Here is a 26,905-nt window from a genome sequence, read left to right as displayed (position 1 = left end):
AGGGTTGTGAATCTGCTTGCTCATTATATAGGTTTAACGAAAACCCTAATTGTTATATCAGATGACGACGGTGAGGATCCATCATTCTTTAAACAGGCAATGGATGATGTAGATAAAGATGAATAGGTTAAAGTTATGGATCTCAAAATTGAGTCTATGTACTTCAACTAAGTTTGGGATCTTGTACATCTACTTGATGGGGTAAAACCTATAGATTACAAATGAATCCACAAGAGAAAAAGGGGTATATAGATAGGAAGGTACAGACCTTTAAAGCTAGACTGGTGGCAAAGGGTTATACCTAGGTTGAGGGAGTGGACTATGAAAAAACTTTCTCACTTATTGTCATGTTAAAATCTATACGTATTCTCCTGTCCATTGCCATGTATTATGACTATGAGATATGGAAAATAGACGTCAAAACTGCCTTTCTGAATGGTAATCTTGAGAAGATCATCTATATGCAACAACTAGAGGATTCATTAAACAAGGTCAAGAGCAAATAGTTTGCAAGCTTAATAGATTCAGTTATGGATTGAAGCAAGCATCTCGATCTTAGAATATAAGATTTGATATTGTGATCAAATCTTATGGCTTTGACTAGAATGTGAGTCTTGTATAGTCAAGAAAATCATCAACAATTCAGTAGCTTTCCTAGTGTTGTATGTGAAAGAACTCTTAAACAAGAGAACCATTGAGCAGAAGCAAGATCATTCCAAACCCATTGTGAAAGAACAAAGCATTTACAAACAAACAAGAACAGTTATGCATCATCGAGTAAATTACAACATGCTTTTTAAGATAAAATCAACTAGAGTCGAGTGACATACCTTTGAAGAACTATTCTTCAAGTATTCCATCGATCAACACCAGGCACGCGTCCAAGCACACTCAATCAGATGCATGAACACAACGAACAACCGGTGCAAATCACGAACTGTCAGATCCTCGAACACAATCGAGTAAGACTCAATCCTCGACTCTCGAATAGCAAACTCGACACTACCAAGAGGCTACCTTGGTATTCTCAGTGTGGGAATCCAAGAGGTATGGGCTCTGTGTGGATTTGGTAGAGGGAAGGAGGAGTTGAACGATCAAGTAAATGATCAAGTAAGTGGGAGAATGGCTAAGTGGCTAAGTCATTCGTATAGACTGGGTACTTGATCGTCTAGCAAACTCGATGCTTGATGCTTGATCATTCACTCTCTCAATGGCTATCGTATAGCTATTTCTTTACTCGATCGATGTGAATGTGATGCACACAAAAAATTGAAACATTTTTTTTCTTTTATTCAACATTATTAAAACTGATAAAAACCTCCCACTCAATCGGTTAAATGAGAAAAAATAACTACCAACAATTATCTAATAATTGTTTCGTTATAAATAAATATAATAACTAATTTATCATATTATATTTATAACCTATAGTTTTAATATCACATCATATGTAATATTTAAACCATAGTTCTTTTTCTCCTTTATTGACATTTAATATAAACTATATTTATATTAACTCCTCTAGTTAATGTGTCTAATACATCAAATCAATTTTATACATATAATTGAATCAATTTAATTATATCATCTATAATCAAATTCCCTCTTGTTAATTTGAACATTTCAAACTAACCCAAAAATTAATTCTCAACTTGAATCCATTGAGCTACCAAGGGAACCTTATGGATTTGTAGCTTGAAGCTTCAACGGTACGTGAATAACTTACTAAACTCTTTAATCACAATATCCACCATCCGTTAACTGCCGGACATTCTCCTAAAGACCGACAGCTGCACTCTTCGCACTACAAATATATTTCTATGTCCATCGGATATAATCAATCAATAGTACTTCGTAAGTACAATTGAGCCAATTTACCGTTTTTCCCCTGTAGTTACATCTAACTCCTTAAGTACCATTAATTCCTCTAATGAACAATACCTCATAGTCCTAATATGAGTGAATACTTCTCGGGCCATGAGAAGGTGTGGCACCACATTGTTCAAGCTCCAGAATCACAATTTAAATCCATTAAGCTACCAAGGGAACCTTATGGACCTATAGCTTGAAGCTCCAACGGTATGTGAATAAATGACTAAACTCTTTAATCACAATATCCACCATCTGTTAACTGCTGGGCATTCCCTTAAAGACTGAAAGCTGCACTCTTTGCACTACAAATATATTTCTATGTCCATCGGATATAACCAATCAATAGTACGATGACCCTTCAAGAATTGCTCGTAAGTACAATTGGGCCAATTTACCGTTTTTCCCCTGTAGTTACATCTAACTTCTTAAGTACCATTAATTCCTCTAATGAACAATACATCATAGTCTTACTATGAGTGAACACTTCTCAGGCCATGAGAAGGTGTGGCACCACATTGTTCAAGCCCCAGAATCACAACTTGAATCCATTGAGCTACCAAGGGAATTTTATGGACCTGTAGCTTGAAGCTCCAACAGTACGTTAATAACTAACTAAACTCTTTAATCATAATATCCATCATCCGTTAACTACCGGGCATTCCCCTAAAGACCGACAGTTGTACTCTTCGCACTACAAATATATTTCTGTGTCCATCGGATATAACCAATCAATAGTACGATGATCCTTCACAAATCGATCGTAAGTACAGCTGGGCCAATTTACCATTTTGCGCTTAGAGTTACATCTAACTCCTTAAATACCATTGATTCCTCTAACAATATATCATAGTCCTACTATGAGTGAACACTTCTCGGACCATGAGAAGGTGTGGCGCCACATTGTTCAAGCCCCGGAATCAGCCTTTAAGGGAACAATCTATCTGCTTACCCCTACTTTGGGGAAGGAGTGAATTCTGTCTTGTGTAGCTGAGTTCCCAACTCCTCAATCAGACCAATCCCCAAAGTGGTAGGTTATGAATTCCATCTTATGTAGCTGAGTTCCCAACTCCCCAATCAGACGAATCCCCAAAATGGTATGTTTGAGTCAACGATCTGGCCACTCGTACCCATCCAAATCAAAGGACCATCCTCATAGACAGGAGTTCCTAACTCACTCAGGATTAAGGTCATGTTACCTATGGTCATCTTAGTGAAATGAAAGTCTCTGTCATGAACGATGTAATATAACAAGACTAAACATTTCATGGTCCGGTCTTATACAAACTCCTTTGTATAGGATACCCCTGCTCGCATGTCTCCACATAAATGACCAAGATCAGATCATTTGTAGCACTTTACAACATTTGTAACATCTACAAAGCGGGTTGTATCCATATTGTTATAAGAATAAAGTTTCCCTCCTTTATCCATATACTATAGACCATTTAGGTTATCACTTAAGGCATAATCCACTTGTATGTCTCCACATACATGCTTAAGTTATAAAAATAACCAAGGACCTTATTTTATTGGTTTGTTGTTACCGCAACTAAAATATCTCATATTTCATAGACAGTAGTGAATAGAATATCTCATATTATTACATCACAAAATTTTTTTCATACATGTGTTTACAAACTACAGGACCCTATGAGATTTAGGACATCAACCCCAACAGTATGTGGACGATGTCCTACTCACTAGGAATGATGTAGGTCTACTGATAAATATTAAACATTGTTAGCAACCCAATTATAAATGAAAGATTTAGGAGAGGGGCAGTTTTCTCTAAGGATCCAAATCATCAGGAGTCGTAAGAACAAAATGCTAACCTTGTCTCAGGCATCTTATATTGACAAGATGCTTGTCAAATATTCGATGCACAATTCCAAAAGGGGTTTATTACCTTCCAGGCATAGGTTTGTATTGTCTAAATAAAAGTGTCCTAAGACATCTGGTTGAGGAAATGAGATGTATCTCATACATATTGGCTGTTAGCAGCCTAATATATGCAATGTTATGTACTAGACTTGACATTTGCTATGTAGTGGGGATTATCGGTAGATATCAATCTAATCCAGGATTAGATCACTGGACAATATTAAAACCATCATCAAGTATCTTCGAAGAATGAGAGACTACATACTTGTGTATGGAGCTAAGGATTTGATCCTTACAAGATACACTGACTCTGATTTTCATACTGATAGGGATTCCCGGAAATCTACATCTTAAAGGGCCGTAAACAGAGGAGTTGAGGTATTGATTGATACATGAAATCATTTTACACAAAAAGCTCTCTCATTTAACTTTTTCATCTTCTTTCTCTGCCAAATTCTTTTTCAAAACTCTCTTTTCCCTTTCACCAAAATTAACCAAGGAAGCCCACGACTCTCTTTGATTCTCACCTTGAGAATAACAAGGTAATCAGTGTGGTGGTGTCATCTTACTGTGTTCGAGGTCTTCTGTGAAGCAGTGTTTGTGAGAAGGAGATTTTTTTCGTGATCATGTTGTCGAAGAGGAATTCGAGAAGAAATGGATCTTCAAGGATATGTCTATCTCCATCCCTTTCTTCTCTGTAATTTGTAGTAGAAATGCATGCTTTAGGCTTATGTATGTTTATTCATGTTTCCATCGTTCTCTATTTAATTTCAAGTTCCAAAATGTAATTCTAAGACACAAATGCGATCACTTGCTTTCGCTGCGGGAATTTCATTCCCTAAAATGAGTAGCTTGGAGTATGTCTCCGAACAGTGCAACTAACTTTCTTCTTTCCAAGATTGAACACTCTAGTCGCGACCGGATACACACCACAATGCTAAAACATAATAACATTTTCACACAAAATAACCAACCCTAGGTGAAGGACTAAGAGACCTTAAATATGCACAATAGAAAAAAAAATGAGCAACCTCAGCTTCTAAAGCAGTTGCACACATAAAAGCAAAGAAATTTGTGAAAATACTACTGATAGGAAATTCCAAAAAGGAAAGTATTTTTGCAGAATTAACATTTCGAGAAAACATACCTTTGTCAGAAAACCACTAATGCAGAAACATCTCAAAAAACATATGTGAAACTTAAACAAATGTTGCCAACACATAATATCTAACAAAAACTATCGTAACCAATTTGAAATTGAAGTCCAAACTACATATACGAAATCAAAACTCTTAAGATGATAGTCATATCTAAATCGAGCTTAACTAATTATAATGACTATATTTATAATATAACTAGAAATTTATTAACTAAATAACTCATGATTGTAAAAAAAAAAGATTATGCCAATATAAACATAGTTCGACTGGCATAAAGGTCGTTGTATTATCGGCCACAGCATGAGAGCATCGATTGTAATGTAAAATTATTATGAAATGTATGTTATATATTTTTTATATGTTATATGATGGAAGGGAAAGAAAAAAAATGTAGATCAATGGGGAATCTGTTTGATTTAATTGACAAGTGACAAAACATGTAATTCTCAAAAAGAGGGGGGGGGGAAGCTTTATGAGTGAAGATTAAAAGAATTAGGAGGGGGACCATGAATAAGAGAAAGAGAGAGTATTTTGGATGAATTATTGTGTATATAGGAATGGCAAGTTGTTGAATGGCCAGTCCCCAAGCAAAAAGAATAAGAGGTAGTACTTGATATCATGTAATAGACTACACCCAACAAAATGGGATTGCCAACACACACTCCACAACAAGGTTGACTAAATAATAATCCATATAAAAATTCAACTTTTTATTCAATTCTTTCTTTAAAAAAAATAATAAAATTATATGAATAGATAAATTGTTCCAAATTTCTTTGAATTTTAAAGTAGCTAGGTTATATTCAATTATGTCTCTAGATTTCCAAAGCTTTCATTTTTACTTTTGAAAAGTTTGACATTTGTTTTAAAAAATATCCATCAACTTTCAAGTTTGGTTTGAAATATATATCTTTTGTTAAGATAAAGATTATAAATTGATGTGACAGTTAATGTAATAAAATTTAAAAGGATATCAAAATATACTATTTCATCTATAAAAATATATCATTAAAATAATTTGATTTATATATAAAATCAATTTTTTTTTTTTGCATAAGTTATTACATTAATTTACGTGAATGATGTTTAGATAATGATATGTATGTCTTTTAATTTTTACACAATATTTGTAGCACGTCAATTTACATTAATGAAAAGGAACTCTCGCATAATATTTTTTTGAACTAGCGAGTTTTAAAAGTTGAAGAACAAAATTAATTTTTTTCTTTGAGATATAAATGAAACATACCGAAATTTAACATTTAATTCCTAGAGCTTGAACAAAAAAAAAAAAAAAGAAGAGGAGAAGAAGTTTTCTTCCCCTTCCATATGACATATGAAAGGTGACGATTTAAACTTTTGTGCTTCAACTTTTAGAGGAGTTCATGCCAATTATTTTATTAATTTATTTTTGTGTTTGCAAAAGATAAAGTTTCTCTTAAATTCATAAATATAAGAATAAAATATTTTCATGTTTTATGTTTAATTTACCCTCATAAATTTAGAAAAGATCAATTTTGATCTTGAATTTATGAGGTTATAAACTCTTAATTCAATTTTCACTAATTTACTTCCCATCCCCCACCCAAAAACAACAATGGAAACAAAGTTTTGCATAAAAATAACTTTTACACATGCAAAAAATTAACCGTGGAATAACATTCCCAAAATTCATAAAATTTGACATAAGCTAGTTCTAACATTAGTTCTCTCTAATAAAAAATTATACAAATTGTATATGTGTTTTATAATTCTTTAAACGATAAGAGCAAACTTTTTTAATAACATTTTTTAAGTTTAATATGAAAATTGTAACACTCAGGTTAAAACTAATGAAAAGTTTATAGAACAAATTGATACAATCCCCTAATTAAGTTTATGGTCAAAGTTCGATCATTTTTCAATTCGACCATAGTTTAATGACAAAGTAACCAATCAACATTCTAAAGGTCAATAGTTCAATCATCCACTTCCACAATCGTTGAACAACAAATAAATGCATTTCCAACTTTTCATATTTCAATAATATCGAATATAAAAATTACATGCTTTTAAAGTTCATTATTCTTTCTTTTCATTTTCAATCTAGTACGCAGATAAAATATCAATTATCGTTTGAAGTTTCACAGTACTTTTAAAAAAATAATTCTTCCATACTTTTTAATTTTAAACATAAATTATATAGATACCTTTGGAATCTAAGTACCAAAATAATAAAATCACATCTTTATATAGAAGACAATAATATTATTAATAAATTCCACTTTTAAATATAAGAATATTTATTTAATTAATTAGCACAATGAATCACTCTCTATAATGTTGTAAAATAATCGATTAAAATTATGTTAAAAGGCAAATGGTCGGTTGGAAAAAGAAGAAAAAAATAAAATTAAATGCATGCGAATGATCCATAATTTAAATATATATAGATATTAAATATATATATTTATATGCATGATAATATTTATTGTGGAACACATTGATCCAATTTTGAACTGTGCTACAGCTGGATTTTATCTGTAACTTCATGAATCATGTCCAACCCTCCTTTTCATATTATTATTAATTATTGTATGCTTTATAATAGTAGCTCGCTAACCTTTTTGTCTCCCAAAATATATCTAATTATTAACACCCTTGATTTGGACGCATTATATTATTTTTATATAATCCATCACTATTTTTCTCTCACATATTCTCCATTTTAAAAATAAACTTGTATTCAATCTTGATCTTTTTATTATTATTAAAGATGTACCAAAGTAAGATAGAATCATCGATCTCTACGATTATAATTGATGTGAATTCACTGAGTTAAGTTATGTTTGAATTGATAGATAAAAATATTGTCTAAATGGAAGAATCTACTGGAATACGTCAAAGGCGTAATCCTGCTACCTAATATAGTAACTGATGTTTGTAGGCTACAGGTCAATTAGATTCCATCTGCTAGTGAACACCGTTTAACCTAGAAGTATGGTAGATATGGTAATTTGGGACACAACAAAATAATGTGCAGCCAACCGTTATCAAGTAACCGAAATAGTGACCAATAGAGATAGAGGTAATATACATATTTTATTTGGGTTATGCTTACATTGTATGGTTTTTTTATTATGTTTAATTTATACATCGCGCTTTTTCTTTTGAATCGGGATAGAGTTGAGGAAAAAGCATCGGGCTGATTTAGATATCGCTCACGCGAGGCAAGGCTGAATGGAAAAAGCAAGAAAAAATGATGTTGCACTGGTCTATATCATCCAGTCAGAGACGAGCCACTGTTAGGTTAAAAAGGTCATTCTTAAGACGATGTCACTTAAAATATTGTTAGTACGTTTTAACGTGGTCATAAGGTTAGATTTCACATCTTGTAGATGGGTGAAAGATTATAAAAATGTTCGTAAAAGAATATTTGGAAAAAAAAAAAAAAAGAACTCAGATTGGAAAGTGGTTTTTTTAAAAAATAAAAATAAAAAATCAGCAAGTATGACCATAAAAAAAAAATTTTAAAAAAAAAAAAAAAAAAAAAGGAGAGAGGAGAGAGAGAGGCGTTCCCGAAGTTGACAAATGCATTATTATTTTATGGGTCAAAAATGTTATGAATGGGATTTTCTCCTCGAATTCAGGCAGTTTTTGGAAACATTATAATTTTGTACGTACACATACTTTATAATTAAATATATATTTTGTCTTTGTTATAAAATTTTAAACATTTCCTTAAAGAAGAAAAGAAAAACCACAATTTTTTTTTTCTGATTTTACAGGACAGTCCTTTTTAAAGTTTCATGTTTTCCCATAAAAATACTGCTTTTCACTTTCAGCAGACTGCCCCCATTTACATTAAGAAATTAACTCGGGATCCACCATCAAATTCATTTTCTCATTGTGTTTTATTCCTACTTATCACTTCTTTCTTCTATTATGAAAAACAACTCAGTCAAGGAGAATAAAGGTTTTTTTCCCTAAATTTTGTATCCACTTCAATTTAATTTTTAAGTTTCAAAATATTACTGATATAATTATTTTTATTTTTGAATATTAAATTTCTTTCTTTCTTATTTTTTAAAATGATATGCATATTTCTTAAATATGATGATTAGATTTTTAGCCAAATTTCAAAAGCAAAACAATTTTTTAAAAGTTATTTTTTTATTTTTAAAATTTGGCTTGGTTTTTTAAACCATTAGTAAAAAATATATAACAAACAAATAAATTTAGAGGTGAAAATAGTGTTTATATGTTTAACTTAAAAAAAAACAACAACAAACAAAATAGTTATTAAATAGAGCTTACATTTTAGGTCTCCTTTGGTAACCATTTGATTTTTTATTTGTGTTTTTTTTTATATAAATTAAGTTTATTTCATTCACATTTTTTACAATAGTTTGCATATTTAAGTACAATAGTTGAATTCTTAACCAAATTTAAAAAAAAAAAAAAAAAAAAAAAAAAAAAAAACTACTTTTTGTTTAGTTATTAAAATTTGACTTGATTTTTTAAACCATTGGTGAAAAGTAAATAAAAAAAGAAAAAACTTAATGGTGGAAATAGTGTTTATATGTTTAATTTTAAAAAACAAAAAACAAAAAACAAAATAGTTACAAAACGGGACCTTAGTTTTTTAATTTTGAATTTAGTTTCAATTTAGTCTATCAATTTTAAAATATTACAATTTTACTTTTTAAATTTGAGTTTGTTTCAATTTCATCCCTAGACTTTAAGATTTATACATTTATTTTTTATTTTTCACTAAATATCTACTTATCATCTCTATTAATAATGTATGCTAATCAATTCAAAAGAATTAAAATAATCATAATGACTCAAAGTTTTACTATTAAAATTAAATTTAAAATTCTACATCATAATTATTTTAAATTAAATAATAGACATTAACATCAAAGATTGAAAGCAAATATTAATTTAAAAATCAAAATTAAAAATATAAATCTTTTAAATTGAAATAAAATTCAAATCTGAGAAATAAGATTATTAACCCTAAATCAAAATCAAAATCAAACTCAAGAACAATGCTACTAAAATTGAGATTAATTATGATTAATATAATACAAATTAAGCATTGATTAAATAGTGACAGGTCAGATGGTGTTTGTATAAGCCCCATGTTCCCTTCTTCACTTCAGCTTCAAACTTCAATTTCCCTTTCTTTCTCTCTCTCTCTCTCTCTCCCTCTCCCTCTGATCTGTGATTGCATGAAAATGCGTGTTCATTACATCTCCTCCACAATTCTTCTTTTTCTTTTCCCTTAAATTCTCCCATTTTTCTTCTTTTAATCTCTTCATTTTTAACTTCACACTCCGACATCCCCTCCGCCACCGTCGCCGTCGTCCTTCACTCCCCTTCCTCCGATCGCCGTCGTCATGCTCCGATCCTTCGCCAGGTTCCTTTTAATTAGTTTATTGCTGATTCCTTTTTTTTTCCTCTCTTTTGTGATGGAAACGATCGTGACCGTTGATTTTTGATTTTTTTAGAGAGATTGAGATTATCGGTAATGGTCTTCTCAGAGGCCGTTTCAGGTCGTTTTCTTCAGTTTCCAGTCGGAGACGGTAAGAATTCCATCATTTATTTCTTCTTCGATTTTAATATTTTCGTTTTGGCTTTGTTGATTTCTGTTAAGGAAAAATAAAAAAGAGAATAATTAATTAATGGAGGTTTTTTTCCATCCTTTTTTGTATTTTGGATTTATGTGATTTTTGTTGTTTTTAATATATATATATATATAATTCGGAAGCAAGATTCTCATGCCTTTCCTTTCGTGATCCGCCGTGTTTAATATTAATAAAATAATCATTTCTTTCTTTAAAAAAAAATAATAATAACAACTAAACCTTCTTTTGAAACTAAGCTTGTTCATTCGTTCCAAATCGAGGATAAGATTTCGTTTCGTAATCATTTTATTTTTTATTTTTGTTTTTGAAAATTAAGCCTACAAACACTATTTTTATCTCCAAAGTTTTATTTTTATTATCTAATTTTCACCAATAATTTAAAAAATCAAGTCAAATTTTGAGAACTAAAAAAAGTAGCTTTTAAAAAGTTGTTTTTGTTTTTAGAAATTAGCTAAGGATTCAACTATCGTACCTAGAAAAGATACAAATCATGTAAGAAATATAGATGAAATAAGCTTAATTTTCAAAAACAAAAACAAAAATCAAATAGCTATCAAACGATACGTAAATATTTGATTTTTGGTTTTTTGTTTTTAAAAATTAAGTCTATAGACACTACTTCTACCTCTAAATTTTTTTTTTTACATTTATTATCTACTTTTTAAAAAACAAGCTATATTTTAAAAACTAAAAAAAAAAGTTTTAAAATTTTGTTTTTGGATTTTAGTTAAAAATTCAACCGTTGGACATAAGAAAGAAACAAATTATTTATAAGAAATTGAAATAAAAATAAGTTTAACCTGTAAAAAAACAAAAAAACAAAATGGTTTAAATTTTTTGTTTTCTACAAATACAGATCAATATATCTAATTTTATATTAAAAATCAAATCGAACTAGCCGATTGATTTGATTTTTCAATTTTCTGTTGCACTCCTACCTCCGACCATCATTTTGTCTCATTTTGTTGTTTTATTATTTTTATAGTGTTTAAAAAGTTCAACAAATGTTTTTAAAACTTATTTTGAAATATAATTTAAATCTCTACTAAATCTTAAATTTGATATTTCAAGGTTAATTTTTATATAACAATAATAATTTTCCTGTCAAAAGATATATTATTTGAATATAGTTACAAATTTTATAGCGAAGATGTTTTAACAATTTTTTTTTAAAAAATCAATAATAATAAATATTAAAGATTAAATTTAAAATTTATTAAAAACATATAATTAAAATTAAACATTTAAATACATCTACTAAAATGAATGGTAAGCAAATTAGTGTGATTGTACATGATGGAATAAGTGCCATTTATAAAGTCATGACCATGGGAGGGTGATCTTTTATTTTTGCAAAAAGCAAGTCCATTAGAATAATATAACTTTTTTCTTTAAAAAAAAAAAAAAATTATCCAGACACATTTTGAAAGAATTCTTATTCTTTAAAAAATATATATATTTTTTAATGAGTAATATCCAAATAATCATTGAGCTATAAGTTTTAATGGCTTGACTAAGATTGTTTTTTCTTCTTCTCAAAAGTAGATAAAAAGAATGAGAAAAATGTTTCATAAATTACATTATGGCTTACTTGGGACAACATTTTGAATTAATCTTTCTTCTTGTCTATAGGTGTAATTGTTTTTAATAACTATAGTTAAGTTGCATATATTAAGTTTGTTGTGCAATTTAAACAACTATATATAAAACTTCCTAAATGCATTGTGAATAGAATATTAAAAAGAGGATTGATATAATCAAATAAATAGTACTTGTTTTTCATTAATATGAATAATTTTCATCTTCTTCTCTTTCTCTTTCTACTTATTTGGTAAAAATGATGTATAATTGTTCTCACCACATTGAATAGGATTATTTTGGAAGAAAATTATTTATTTAGACGATTTTGAGTTGATTTTAAATTAGATTAATTCAAAATAGTTATAAACCACCAATTATGAAAGTTTGAGTATTTGGTTTAACTTTTCAAGTATTATATTTTGAAAATAAATCATCTTGAAAAATTTGAAGTGTTTGGCAAACACTCAAATTAATGAGTTTAAATAAAAGTGATTTTTTAAAAATATTTTCTTTATAATCTATCCAAAAATGCCCTAAGATTTAAATCGATGTCAATTTGAGTATAATTCAGTAGATAAACACATTAATTACTATTTTAAAAATCAACAATTTAATTTTCTACCCCAAAATTATTGAATAAAAAAAGACTTTAAGTGATATAATCTAAAAGTTAAGAGATATGAATTGCTTTTTCCTTAATAAAATCACTCTACACCTATTCCTTCGTTAGGTGTGGAATATGAAATTTTGAAACTTGATCTTTAGAAAAATAGGTTACTATTTTGATTCATATAATTTGAATTTTGTTCAATTTTAGTTCATGTAATTTAAGTTGTCTAATTTTAGTTTATATACTTTGAAAAGTTTAGTCAACACTACTAGTTTATTGTTACTTTTTGAAAAGTTTTTGTTATATATTAAGGTTTTTACTATAATTATGGTATTTTTTGCATGAAACTATTATTATATTTAACAAAAATTAATTTTGAGGAACTAAATTTAAGATTTATTAAAATTACAGGGACTAAAATAGGACAATTATAATTATTGAGACTAAAATTGAACAAATTTTAAAAGATAGGAACGAAAATGTTATCATAACAGTCAATGTGAATTTAGCTTAACAGTAATTGATATGAACTTATTTCCTAGAGCTTAAATATCCGATCCCTTATCCTTCCATTGTTGTATATATATATATTATGACAATTAATCTAATAAATTCAGCGAAGAAAAGGAACCTATGAGTAGCCTCATACCATTCGCTTTCTTTTCTGTCACACTTTCTTTTTCCGCTTAATGTAATAAATATTTAATTATAATCCCGAAAATGAGTCATGCTTTTATTCCTATATTCATTACCACATTTCTTTTTAATAATAATGCATTACAAATTTTCATATTTTATGGTTTAGATAATAATAATAATAATTGTGATAAGAGTAATAATATTAAGGCTAAATTATGCAGAATATACTTAGAAGAGACGTTTCAATTAACTCGAGAAAAAAGTGTTTTACGAAAAATTCATTTCTATTTAAATATTTTTTTATAAAAATTAATTAAATATACTTAAAAAACTATTTTGAATTGATGAGATTTTATGTTCTAACTTAGATTTTGGTTATTATTTGGGTTACGAAGAGGTTGATGTAAGAATTAAAGATCAAAGAAAAATGAGAATATGTATATGAAAAAAAATGAAAATATATAATTTGTTTAGAATTGATTCTCTTCAAATTTAAGAAAACTTCAAACAAATTGATCATTTTATTAATGGTAGAGCATTTTTTAATTTTTTTTTTTTTAGGAAAAAATCTTTTTGGTCCCTAGGTTATGGGTCTAGTTTTTATTTCGTTCTTAGATTTCAAAATGTTATACATTTAGTAGCTTTTGAGTGTTTCAATTTAGTTCTTAGGTTTCAAAATATTACAATTTTACCATCGACATTTTAGTTGTGTTTCAATTGAGTCCCTAAATTTTAAAATTTATATTTTTAACCCCGATTTTTCACACATTACTCATTTTTTCGTCTTTATTGATAATGTATCTCAATAAATTTAAAATAATTAAAAGAATTATAATTAATCAAGTTTTATTATTTTTAATCACTTTTAAAATTAAATTCAAATTTTCACTTTATAATTATTTTAAATTAATAAAAGATATTGACATCAATGATTGAAAATGAGTATTTAATGAAAAATTAAGGTTAATAATACAAAATTTTGAAATATAGGGAGTAAATTGAAACAAAACTCCAATTTAAAAGATAAAATTGTAACATTTTGAAACCTATGAACTAAATTGAAACCAAACTCAAAACTTCACAACTAAAGGTGTAACATTTTGAAATCTAGGAATCAATAAAAACTAAACTCAAAACCTAGAGACGAAAAGGGTACTTTTTCATTTTCTTTTTCTTTTTTTAAAATTTTTTAAAAGTTATTTATATATATATATATATTTGTTCATATATTAACGGTTAAGAATATTTTTAACTTTTTTCCTTTTTTTTTTTTATTAGTTTGAGGATATTTTTCAAACTCTTAAAAATTTAGAATTTTTTTTTAAATATTTAAGAAATATTTTTTAAATAAAACATTAACGATTTTCACTCAAAATTTAAGGGTATTTTTCAACTCTTTTAAAAGTAATGTAAAATCAAATATTTGATTCTTGTATCTGTCTAATATAAAAGAGAATAAAAATTGAATTTAAAGTTAAATCTTGGAATATAAAATGAAAACTTATAAAGCTAGTGAAGTGCAATTACAAAGACTCAAATCCACTATCAAGATCGCTGCATGTGATAATATATAAGCAAATATGAAGGTTGGAACTTCAAAAACTTGGATAAAAAATAGAGTTTAAATTTAGTCAATTATACTGACTTCTGTTTATATTAACAACAAACATAATGTTTAAAAAATAATCGTTATTGTTGGGCCTTAATTATTCACTTTTTGTTTTCCGAATCAGGCTGGAAGGCAAGGTGGCTTTGATAACCGGGGCAGCAAATGGGCTGGGCCGGGCCACAGCCCAAGAGTTTGTGGATCAAGGGGCCCAAGTGATCATTGCCGACATAGACACCACACTGGGCCCACAAGTAGCCGAGCAACTGGGCCTCACCGCCAAATTCGTACAATGCGACGTGGCACTGGAGTCGGAAGTTGCCGCCGCTGTGAACTTCGCGGTGGCCCACCACGGAAAGCTAGACATAATGTACAACAACGCCGGAATCACCGGACCAGCACTGCCACCGAGCATAGCGGAGCTAGACCTAGCCGAGTTCGACCGAGTAATGAGCGTCAACGTCCGTGGAGTCATAGCCGGAATAAAGCACGCGGCTCGGGTCATGGTCCCGGCTGGGTCCGGGTCCATCCTATGCACCTCAAGCATAAGTGGGCTCATGGGTGGGTTAGGCCCACATCCTTATACCATATCGAAACACGCAATTCCGGGGATAGTGAGGTCGGCGGCGACGGAGCTGTGCCGGAACGGGGTAAGAGTGAACTGCATATCGCCGGCGCCTATAGCGACGGCGATGGCGGTGAAGGGGATAGGGGAAATATACAAAGGGGTTAGTAAGGAAGAGATCGTTGGAATAATAAATGGGGTTGGAGTTCTTAAGGGCACAATTTGCGAGGAAGGTGACGTGGCGAAAGCGGCTCTGTTTTTGGCTTCCGATGATGCCAAATACATCACCGGTCATAATCTCGTCGTCGACGGCGGATTTACTTGCTTTAAAAACCTCGACTTCCCTTCCTTCCACTAGTCTATTGCCACGTGTGTAGATAAGGAAAAAAAATATTAAAATATCATTCTCCCTTCCCTATTTTTCCTTTGGTTCATGTAGTATCAATTATCAAATTTTAGATACTTCCAATTTCAATAAATTTCGGCTAAATTATATATAAAAAAAAAAGTCATTGAATTTTATATTTTCTGTTAAAAATATCTATATTTTTAAAACGAGTTAAAATATACTTTACTATTTATTTTTAATAGAAACCATTAACTTTTAGTATTTAATTTTTAAAAAGTATTAAAAATATTTTTACTCTGAGTATATAAACAAAAACTACTAATATTTTGTTGTAAAAATAACTCTAAAATTTAAAGAAAAATTAGAAATTGAACAGAAACCATTAGAAACCACTAATATTCTTTCTTTGGTTTCGTTCTACTTATTATAGTAGTATTAATGATAATGATATATCAAAATGAAAGTAAAAAATAGAAAGTTTATAAATTTTCAAGTTTGAATTTCAAAAATACTAGATTTTAAAAAGTCTACAACATCATGTCACTTTTGAACTTTAAAATATCTAATTAGTCTTCCTAAATTTTTATTTATTTGTTTTTATCTAAATTTGATATATCTATTTTAAATGATTAACTAATATATTATATATCAAATTTTATTTTATGATTAATAAGACATTGAATTTAATTTTTGTTTTTAGTATATTAATGATTGATTGACATATTAAAATTCGAAGATTTATTAGACATAAAATTAAAAGTTTAATTAAGCTATAATATATATTTTTTTAATGAGAATCAAATAGATATACAAACTTTTAAAAGTTTAAGCTTTTCAAACATTGAATTTAACCTACCATCAAATTTGGAGGCTAAGGATACATAAACATATACATATATATACACATGTATGTATATCTTAGGAAGAAAAATATTGATCTAACTAACAAAGTTAAGGTTAATTTATAAATCAGTTTAAATTTGGTTATGAATCAAATTAGGAAATAAGTCTAAATAATCATCAATGTGAAATAAATGGATTTTGGTGGCAAATAAAGGGTTAAAATATACTTTTGGACCCTCAACTTTCATGAAAATAATAATTTAGTCTCTCAATTTTGTTTTGTAACGATTTAGTCTCTATACTTTCATTTTGTTATAATTTAGTCCATAAACTTTAGTATGTCACAATTTATAAGTCTTTGTACTTTCAACATTGTAATAATTTAGTCCCTAGCGTAAAAAAATTGTCAAAATTTGATGTCAATTTTTAATACTTTATGATATAAACTTTGTATTTTGTAAAAATATCAAGTCTCTAATTAGTTTAACAGTTTATTTAGATATAAAATCTTATTATACCTTAACATTAAGTTATATAATAAAGACTAAATCGTTATAGATTTTAAAGTTCAAGGACTAGTTTGTTGTATAGTAAAATTTAGAAACTAAATTATTATAAAATTAGAAATACAGAGACTAAATTATTATAAATCAAAGTTGAAAGATTAAATTATTATTTATATAAAAGTTTATAAATTAAAAGTGATTTTTAACCCAATAAATTCACATAGCAAAAGCATAAAAGTAAGGGAAAGGATATGTGTGATTAGAGAGATGATTTTGATGGGTGGATTTGGAGAGGGAGTTGGGTTGAAACGGTGTCGTTTGAAAGAGATGCAGAGCACATGGAAAAGATTAATTATCTACACGTGTGGTAAAGTTGCATGTTGGACACGTGTGAGTTTGTGTTATCCATATTATCCACAAATTGACACTTTCCCTTTCCATGTGAGGAGGCATTTCCTCTCTTCATCTAAATTTTTTCGGTCTCGTTTAGTATTCATTTCGTTTTTTTTTTTGTTAAAGTATATATTTTTTTTCTTAATCAAATATCATGAAATACATCTTTTTAAGTATATGAGTTGAATTCTTACTTTAAAATTTAAAAACAAAAATAAAATTTTTAAATTTTTAAAATTTAACTTATTTTTCAAAAGCATCAACAAAAAGTAGATAACAAAACAAGAAATTTAAGTAGAATATGTATTTGTAGGTTTAATTTAAAAATAACTAAATCAAAATTAAAAATCAAATTGTTATCAAATAATGTTATATGAATAGTATCACATAATACTATAAAAATACATAACATTGTATGCATGAAAGAATCTAAATTCTTCTCCCTCTAATGCATGAGTTTCCTGAGTAATTGTCTCCCATGATATAACATATTATTTTCCTTATGGAAGCAACACCTCGTTCATAAGATCCAATGAACTATATTTTGTGAAAATCAACCAAATTTGAACAAATCTATAAAAGGGAGAAAAGTTTTATGGAAGAAAAGTGCTTGTGAAAAAAAGTTAAAATGCAATTTGAAGAAGAGACATATTTATAGACTAATCGGTGGTTATTCAAATAGTCGTCTCTTCTTCAATTTAGTTATTTATGAAAAAAACATATACATTCATGAAACAATGCAACTTATGAAAACGAAATGATGCAATCTTACACGAATAGTCACATACCATTTATTCCAACAAATGAAACTTTAACTTTATACATCTATCGAATGATCAAAAGGTTAAGTTATAGAAAATACTTCGTACTTAAAAGATTACTCTTGAACTTTCATGAGTTTCATTAATAACCTTATTTAAAAAAAAAAAAAAAAAAACTCTTACACTTAGTATATTAATAAAAATCGTTAGTACATCATTTCATAAATATTCTTGAACTTTTCAAGGTTGCATTCATAACCTTAACCTTTAAAAAAATAGTTAAGAAATGCTTTTAACCATTAGTATATGAAAAAAAATCTATTTATCTCCAACAATCTCCATGGTTACCTTCAACTACGAGTCTACAATATGAAATTCTTTTCTTTGTAAAAACTAGAATTTGCAAAACGGTCTCTTAGACTACACTACTTAGTACTGGTTGACACCAATATTTTTCCAGCAAATTTTTACACCAAAATAACTCGTAACACTTTTCAATCATCAAATAATATTCATGCTATTTCGATTGACTTCATTTTAATTTATTTCCATTTTGATTTCAGCTCATTTTTTATTTGTAGTAAATAAATAGGGGCCTTCGTTTCTTCTCTCTCTCTACCTCTCTCCATCATTTGGAAACTCTCGTTATAATTCTCATCTACCTTCCCTGATCATTTGTTGTCACCACCTCTCTTCAATCTAGTTATTTATGTTGTCACCTCTTTATTGGTCGTGGTTGTTGACACCATGCAAGCGCACATGTCTGAAGTGTTAAATTTCTAACAAGCTGGCTATTGTCTTTAGAGATTGATAATTGTACTTTTGCTTAGCGAACTTACTAATTTTATTCAAGCGAATGACAAGTTGATTTTGTTTCCAAATTAAAGATAAAGCAAGAGAAATCAAGTAATTCAATGAGATGTGAATTTCAGGGTGTTATTTCTACATGAATTTTCACAAAAATCGTTAATGATGGATTATTTATTTAAAACTGCATGAATCTAAAAATTTAAATTTGAAATATTTTTTTTCAAGCTCAATTCTTTCTAACCCAAATACTCTAATTTGAATCCCTTCGTAATTATTATACTAACATAACATTAAGACCCTTCAATTGCAACTCTTGCTATCTTGTTATCATTTTTATGCATAATTAGATAACAATATAACCTATCATGTCCAACTAAAATCTCTCTCTCAAGTAGAAAATTTAGTCCATGAATCATTCAATGAATGGTCAGATGATCAAAAGGATTAGCACAGATAAATTAAAGGCAATTAAAGCACTTTCAAGTGCATTTCAGCTGTCCTTCAATGTCTCTTCAACTTTGGAATGAAGATCTTTATTCTAGATTATTTAACGAACCCTGAAATGAAGTCGACGATGGATGACGAGCAGTAATGAGGGCTTTTTGAGGACCATTCAGCTGTCCTTCAATTTCTCTTCAACTGTGATTTTGTCGGCCGGCCTCGGGGGAGTTTACTCGACCCATTCTCCAGTCTCAACTAGATACGAGATACTTTATCTAAATTCTTAAATAGGAAATAGCATACCATTTGCCGACATATGTCATGTTAGCCAGAGCACTCTAAACCGATAAAATCACAGACGAAGGAGGAAATAACGATTTTGAAAATAAGATAGGGATGGATTCTTTATAATGACTATCAATTGAAAAGGATGTTTTGGAAGGAGATAGACGATAGAGGACCACTAGGGGGAGTGGATGGTGACGTTAATGTTGTTTGTCAAAGGAGGGAGAAGGAGGGACGAAGAATAAAACAGAAACAGAGAAAAAAAGGGGTAAAATAATATTAATTTAATATATCTTTCATGTTACCAAATACACGTTTAGCTATTATACAGTCGTGTCATGTTTTCGTTAGCTAAACTAATCATCAAATTTAACTCAAAGCCCATTTAAATCTATTTTTTTATATATATATATATTTAAATCTCAAGAGACTAAATACATATTAGTTTCAAACATAAGAGACAAGTATATTTTCCCCTAAATTATTTGAATTAACTTTTGATTTTTCACTTGCAAAATATTTTAAATGTGTTTGATTTCAAGCTTTTTTTGAATGGTTAGGTTGGGTTTTAAAGGTGGTTTTAAAATTACCAAATTACTAAAAATGACATTTCTTTTTCTAAAAAATAAGTTGGCCAAATTTTACTAGAAAAGAAGATCCAAAAATAAAAGTGGAACATATTAATGAGTTATTTAATAGTTATTTATTTTATGTACAATATTGTATTATCCATATATATTATAGTAAAATCGTAGCTTATATATTAAATGCAATCTTAAATAGTATGTGGTGGACATAGGGTGAATCATGTTCAAAAAATAACATAAAGGGTATGTTTATTTTATACGTTTTGTAGTTGGATTTTAGATAGACATTTAATATTTTTGTTTGTTTCATAGAATTTAATTTTTTAAAATCCAGAATATTATCACCTAAAGAATTTTAAAACAGATCTAACCTAGGATTTTAATACCTGTATATAAATGAGATATTTATACCTAGAAGAGAGGAACAATAAAAATATAACTAAATTAATATCAATTCATCATTACTACTCTTTTTTAATTAATTATCAAGACTTAATATATGTCAACAAATGAGAAGATTCCAAGTGGAGACTACATGTCATATCTTTTGGGAATGTAAGTTTTCTAGAAAAGTATGGGGGATTTCTTCCTCCCTTCTCATGTTGGGTCGTTTGTTTTGAGTAGGTGATACATGTCATGAAATACATGTCTTTTGACTTTTATATGCACACTTTTACTTAGAAAAATGGTTTCTTAGATGTATTTTCCCCTAAATTTAGTCTTAAATGAGCTAAAATGAGCTTAAGAGGGTTTGATTGAGTTTAAAAGTTGTTATTTACTGATTTGAAGTGATTTTGACCAGATTGCAGATTTTTGCTCAATGCAGCCGCATCACCAGATTCATTGCGGCCCCATCAGTGATCCCTAATTTTCTAGAACTCAACACAATCAAAGGTGCTTGCGATTTTCACGTTCCAAGCACTTGTTCAACCCCGATTTCATCTGATATTCCTCAGAGCATGGATTCCACCTTTTCAATCGATTTGGAGCCTATAAAAGGAGGAGAAGCTCTTCATCTCAAGAGAACAACTCTTTATCACCTTAGAAATAAGGGACTGTTTGGGATTGATATCCTAAATCTAATGTATCTCGTGATTTGTAGTTTTGTTAACACAAATTATTTATCTAGTAAAATCAGAGTTATTTTATTTGACACTTAGATAGCATTAATTCAATCCAATAAACTAAGATCCAAGGTTATATGATGTCACTTGAACAGTATGTGGTTGACATACAATAGTTGATGTTCAAGTAATAACCTAAAAGGTCTGCTGTAAATGAATGAAGGTTGTGAAGGGAAACCATCGAAGGTTTTGCAGCTGAAGCGTGGATCATTCCCAAAATTTCTATTTCACAGAATTGTAAAATTACAGAACAGAAACAAAAAATTATGCATTATCAAACGTAAATTACAACATGCTTTTTGGGAATAAATTAGGGAAGATAACGACGTACCCTTGAAGAAAAAATTCTTCGCGTAATTCCCTCTATCCAGATCACGAATCCTCCATTCTGGATCTTGATCTCCAAATTGAAATCCTAATTGGGCACCACTAGTTGAAAACCCTCTGTATTCTCTTGAGATTAAGAAGAATTCAAGCAAAAGTTGTGTGTTTTGCTTGAATTCTTGGAAGAAAGAAAAGAGGATGTGATGGAGGAGAATAATTTTTCTTTTCTGTATGATTGAAAGTGAAACTAGAGAGAATTCTCCTTTTTTTTTTTTTTTTTTTTTTTTTTTTTTTTTTTTTTTTTTTTTTTCTTTCAGTTCCACACAAAATGGAATAAGACGACTTCAACTTCTCTAACTCCTCACACTGCACGTATTTGGCTGAGAGAATTAGGGGAGGGAGTTGTAACTCCCTCCCTTTAATTAAATTAAATATAAATATAATTTAATTAAATTAAAATTAATATATACATATATAATAACTACCTTATTATATATATATATATATTTATATATACTATATGTTATATCAAATATAACATATAACATATAGTTTTATATTGTATCAAATACAATATAATCTATAGTTTTATTTTCTCTTAAGACATTTAATATAAATCACATTAATACTAAAATTTAATTATACAAATCTCATCCGTATAATTAATATTCGAATCATATTCAAATATTTAATTCCTCTCAACTATTTATGGTATTTAACATAAATCATATTTATATTAAATTTAATTATATGAATCTCATTCATATAATTAGTATTTGAATCATATTTAAATTCCTCTCAAAATACTTTATATTATAATTTATCAAATACATTATATTAATTATATCACATATAATTTATTAATTAATTAATTCACTCGATTAATTTGAATAATTCAAATTAATTCAAAATTAATTCTCAATTTAATCCCTGTTGAGCTACAGAGGGGACCTTATGGACCTGTAGATTGAAGCTCCAATGATACTTGGATAATTAATTAAACTCTTTAATTAAATTATCCAATATCCATTAACTATTGGTTACTCTACTAAAGACCGATAGCTGCACTCTTCGCACTACAGATATATTTCTGTGTTCATTGGATATAACCAATTAACAGTGCGACGACCCTTCACAAATTACTCGTAAGTACATCTGGACCAAAATTATCATTTTGCCCCTGTAGTTACATCTAACTCCTTAAGTTTGGAGTTGATGCCCTAAATCTCATAGGGTCCTGTACTTTGTACACCTGTATGAAAAAACTCTTTGTGATTTAATAATATGAGATATTTCATTCACTAGGGTCTATGAAATACAAGATATTTTAGTTGCATTAACCATAAACCAATAAACTAAGATCCCTGGTTGTCGTTCTATCTTAAGCATGTATGTGGAGACATATAAATGGATCGTGCTTTAAGTGATAACCTAAATGGTCTGTAGTATATGGATAAAGGAGGGAAACCTTATCCTGGTAACACTACGAGTGTGGCCCGCTTTGTAGATGTTACAAGTGTTGTAAAGTGCTATAAATGGTCTGATCCTGACCATTCATGTATTAGACATGCGAACGGGGATGCTCTATACAAAGGAATTTGTATAAGACCAGACCACAAAATGTTTAGTCTAGTTATATAACGCCGTTCATGACAGAGACTTTCATTCTACTAGGATGACCATAGGTAACATGACCTTAATCCTGAGTGAATTGTGAACTCCTGCCTATGAAGGCGGTTCTTTGATTTGCATGGATGTGAGTGGCCGGATCGTCGATTCAAACCTACCACTTAAGGAATTCGTCTGATTGGGGAGCTGGGAACTCAACTACACAAGACGGAATTCACTCATTCCCCGAAGTAGGGGTAAATAGATAAATTGCTTCCTTAAGGACTGATTCCGGAGCTTGAAAAATGTGGCGCCACACCTTCTCTAGGCACGAGAAGGGCTTACTCATAGTAGGACTATGATGTATTATTCATTAGAGAAATCAGTGGTACTTAAGAAGTTAGATGTAACTACAGGGGAAAAATGATTAATTGACCCAACTATACTTACGAGCGATTTGTGAAGGGTCATCATACTGTTGATTGGTTATATCCAATAGAAACAGAGATATATCTGTAGTGCGAAGAGTCCAGTTGTCGGTCTTTAGTGGAGTACCCGACAGTTAACGAATGGTGGATATCGTGATTAAAGAATTTAGTCAGTTATTCACGTACCGTTGGAGCTTCAAGCTATAGGTCCATAAGGCCCCTTTGGTAGCTGGATTCATGTTGATAATCAATTTTTGGGTTAATTTGAAGTGTTCAAATTAACAAAAGGGATTTTAATCATATATGATATAATTAAATTGATTCAATTATATGGGATATAATTGATTTCATGTATTAGATACATGAGGAATTAATATAAATATTATTTATATTAAATGCCACATAGGAGAAAAAGAACTATGATTTATATATTACATGAGATGTGATATTAAAACTATAGGTTATAAATATAATATGATAAATTAGTTATTAAATTTATTTATAATTAAATCAAATATAAGATAATTGATTTCGGTTTTTTTCCTAATAACCGACATTATTGGGAAGTTGTAATCAATTGTGATAACTGATAGATAAAATAAAAATCATTTTCATTTTTTCATAATTAAACGCGCATAAAGAAAAAGCTATATGATAGCCTTGAGAGAGTAAAAAATCATGCATCGAGTTTTTCTATACAATAGTCGCTTGCTACTAAACGATCGAGTACTTAAGTTTACACGTTTGACTTCTGTCTTCTCTCACTTACTCGTTCGTCTACACGATCATTCTGTTCCTCCTTCCCTCTACCAAATCCATACAAAGCCCACACCTTCTGGATTCTCACACCGAGAATACCAAGTTAACCTCGTGGTAGTGTCAAGTTGCTATTCGAGGGTTGAGGATCGAGTGTTGCTTATTTGTGTTCGAGATTCTACCAGTTCATGTTGTTCACTGGTTTGTGCGCGTTGCAGTTTTGCAGTTGAATGTGTTGCTGACTTTGATCGAGGGATACGGGAAGAAAAGTTCTTCAAGGGTATGTTCACTCGATCTCTTAGTGTTAATTTTATGAAGCATGCTGTAATTTAAACTTGATGCATAACCATTCTATGTTAGATTGTAAATGTTGACATTCTTTCACAATGGGATTTGGAACGATCCGCTTCCGTTCATTGGTTCTCTTATTAAGGAGTTTCTTCAATTGGTATCAGAGCCAGGTTGTTCTGATATTCCAAATTTCATTAATGCATTGAATTACATTTGCAGTCTTGGTGGGTTTTATGAGTATACAATGTGTTTAAGCATTAGATGTAGTTGTTGATGTGAATTGATGAATGTTTCGAGATGATTGCCTCTGTTTGTTAAAGATTTCTTTACGTTTCAAGTTAATTTGTCAGGGGCCCTATGTTTTTGGGCATAATTTCTTTGCTATTGAGTCTGTATTCGAAGTATTTGAGTCTATAAGAGTCGTTTTTTATGAAGCTTCAATGCATGGAGATGTTGTTCACTTTGAGGAAGAAGACTAAGGGTTGGTCGCATTTTGTAGCCCAGGCTAAACGAACGTTTAGATTTGGCTACGCAATCATGTTGCATTGGCTACTCGATCGTGTAGTATTTTCTAAATGATTGCATGGCTGATGCTATGCGATCGAGTAAAGAGTTTGCTTGATCATGTTGCGTTGGCTACTCGATCGCGTAGACACTGAGGTAAACGATCGTTGAGTATATGATACTCAATGTATGGTGGCCACGCACTAAACGATCGAGTAGGCCAGCATACTTCATCGCATAGTCATTAGCTACTCAATCACTTGGTGTGCGATACTTGACGCTTGCTCCACGATCACTTAGACGATCATGCTTCATCGCATAGATTTCGTCTACTTGATCGTTTAGGCATGCGTTACATGATGTGCGCTGCACAATCACGTGACCTTCATGCTTCATCGCATAGTTATAGGCACTCGATCCATGCTATACGATCGTTTATACTTGTTCAGTGTTACTCGACGATCAAAATGAGCTACTATACGATCAAGGTTCGAGGCTTCGCCCGGGCGGTTCAAGACCCGATTCGCTTGTTTGAACTGATTGGCTCAATGACTTTTGTAATAGATAGCTTTTCATTTCCGATTTTTTAGGCTAATTATCCCGGTCCATTGATTTTTGATGAATATACATGTGATGTATGTTTAATTATATGTCATAAAGTATGCCATATAGTTTTAAAACCCACCATAGGTTATGCATTTATTCATGCATCATCTTTATATTATAAGAGTTATAATATAGTAGTTTGCATGATTAAATTATATTAAAGCATGCTTATACATCATATAATATAAGAGTTATAATATATGCATGCATTAAGCATATCCATGCTTCATCTTTATATTATAAGTGCTATAATATAAGGGTGTATGAAAGCATGTATGCTTGGTTCATTACAAGTTATATAAGTGTTATATATATTAATGAATGAACATTACAAGAAGCATGACACTTAGGTTAATTTATAAAAATTATAAATACCTAGTCTAGCTTAACAATGTTGTTGGTTTTAGTTGTTTCTTTTTGTAAGTGTTATAATAGAAATTAGAACTAAAATCAATAAAAAAGACATGCATGCAAACTTAGGCTTAATCATGTTTTAAAGGAGTTTTAAATTTTGATTGAGATAGACCTAAGATCACGGTTCTAATGAGATTAGAAACGTAAGTTTAATCTTTTAATTTGGTTTAATAGGATTAAATTGACTAATAAAAGATTAAACATGTACCAAATCTATCTATAAGGGACCTTTTGTCTAAGGCAGGTTCTGGCTAGGCTGGGGTTTTTAAGCTGACGAAAATAGAACACCCCTACCTGGGAACCTATCTGAAAAGGTGAATTAGATAGA

At 29.7% G+C, this 26,905-nt stretch overlaps 1 protein-coding gene across 1 annotated transcript; it reads left to right on the top strand.

Moving 5' to 3' along the window:
• The first annotated feature begins 10,030 nt into the window (after nucleotides 1-10,030).
• On the top strand, nucleotides 10,031-16,055 carry LOC120088100 (short-chain dehydrogenase reductase 5-like). Its single transcript, XM_090315357.1, has 3 exons — nucleotides 10,031-10,317; nucleotides 10,409-10,483; nucleotides 15,110-16,055. The coding sequence occupies exons 1-3, from the start codon at nucleotides 10,298-10,300 to the stop codon at nucleotides 15,903-15,905; spliced, it is 891 nt and encodes a 296-aa protein (XP_090171483.1). The 5' UTR covers nucleotides 10,031-10,297; the 3' UTR covers nucleotides 15,906-16,055.
• Nucleotides 16,056-26,905: the final 10,850 nt, after the last annotated feature.

Source organism: Benincasa hispida, chromosome 1 (assembly GCF_027475165.1).
Source record: "Benincasa hispida cultivar pf3 chromosome 1, pf3_genome.v1.1, whole genome shotgun sequence".
Classification (NCBI taxonomy): Eukaryota; Viridiplantae; Streptophyta; class Magnoliopsida; order Cucurbitales; family Cucurbitaceae; genus Benincasa; species Benincasa hispida.
The sequence above is the reverse complement of the archived record's forward strand: the minus strand, read 5'-3'. Positions and strand labels throughout refer to the sequence as shown.

Bases quoted from the DNA above. Each gene is read 5' to 3' on its own strand.
- LOC120088100 (XM_090315357.1), top strand. From the start codon at position 10,298: ATGCTCCGATCCTTCGCCAG. The intron at 10,318-10,408 runs GTTCCTTTTAAT...TGATTTTTTTAG, and splicing joins ATGCTCCGATCCTTCGCCAG to AGAGATTGAGATTATCGGTA. The intron at 10,484-15,109 runs GTAAGAATTCCA...TTTCCGAATCAG, and splicing joins TCAGTTTCCAGTCGGAGACG to GCTGGAAGGCAAGGTGGCTT.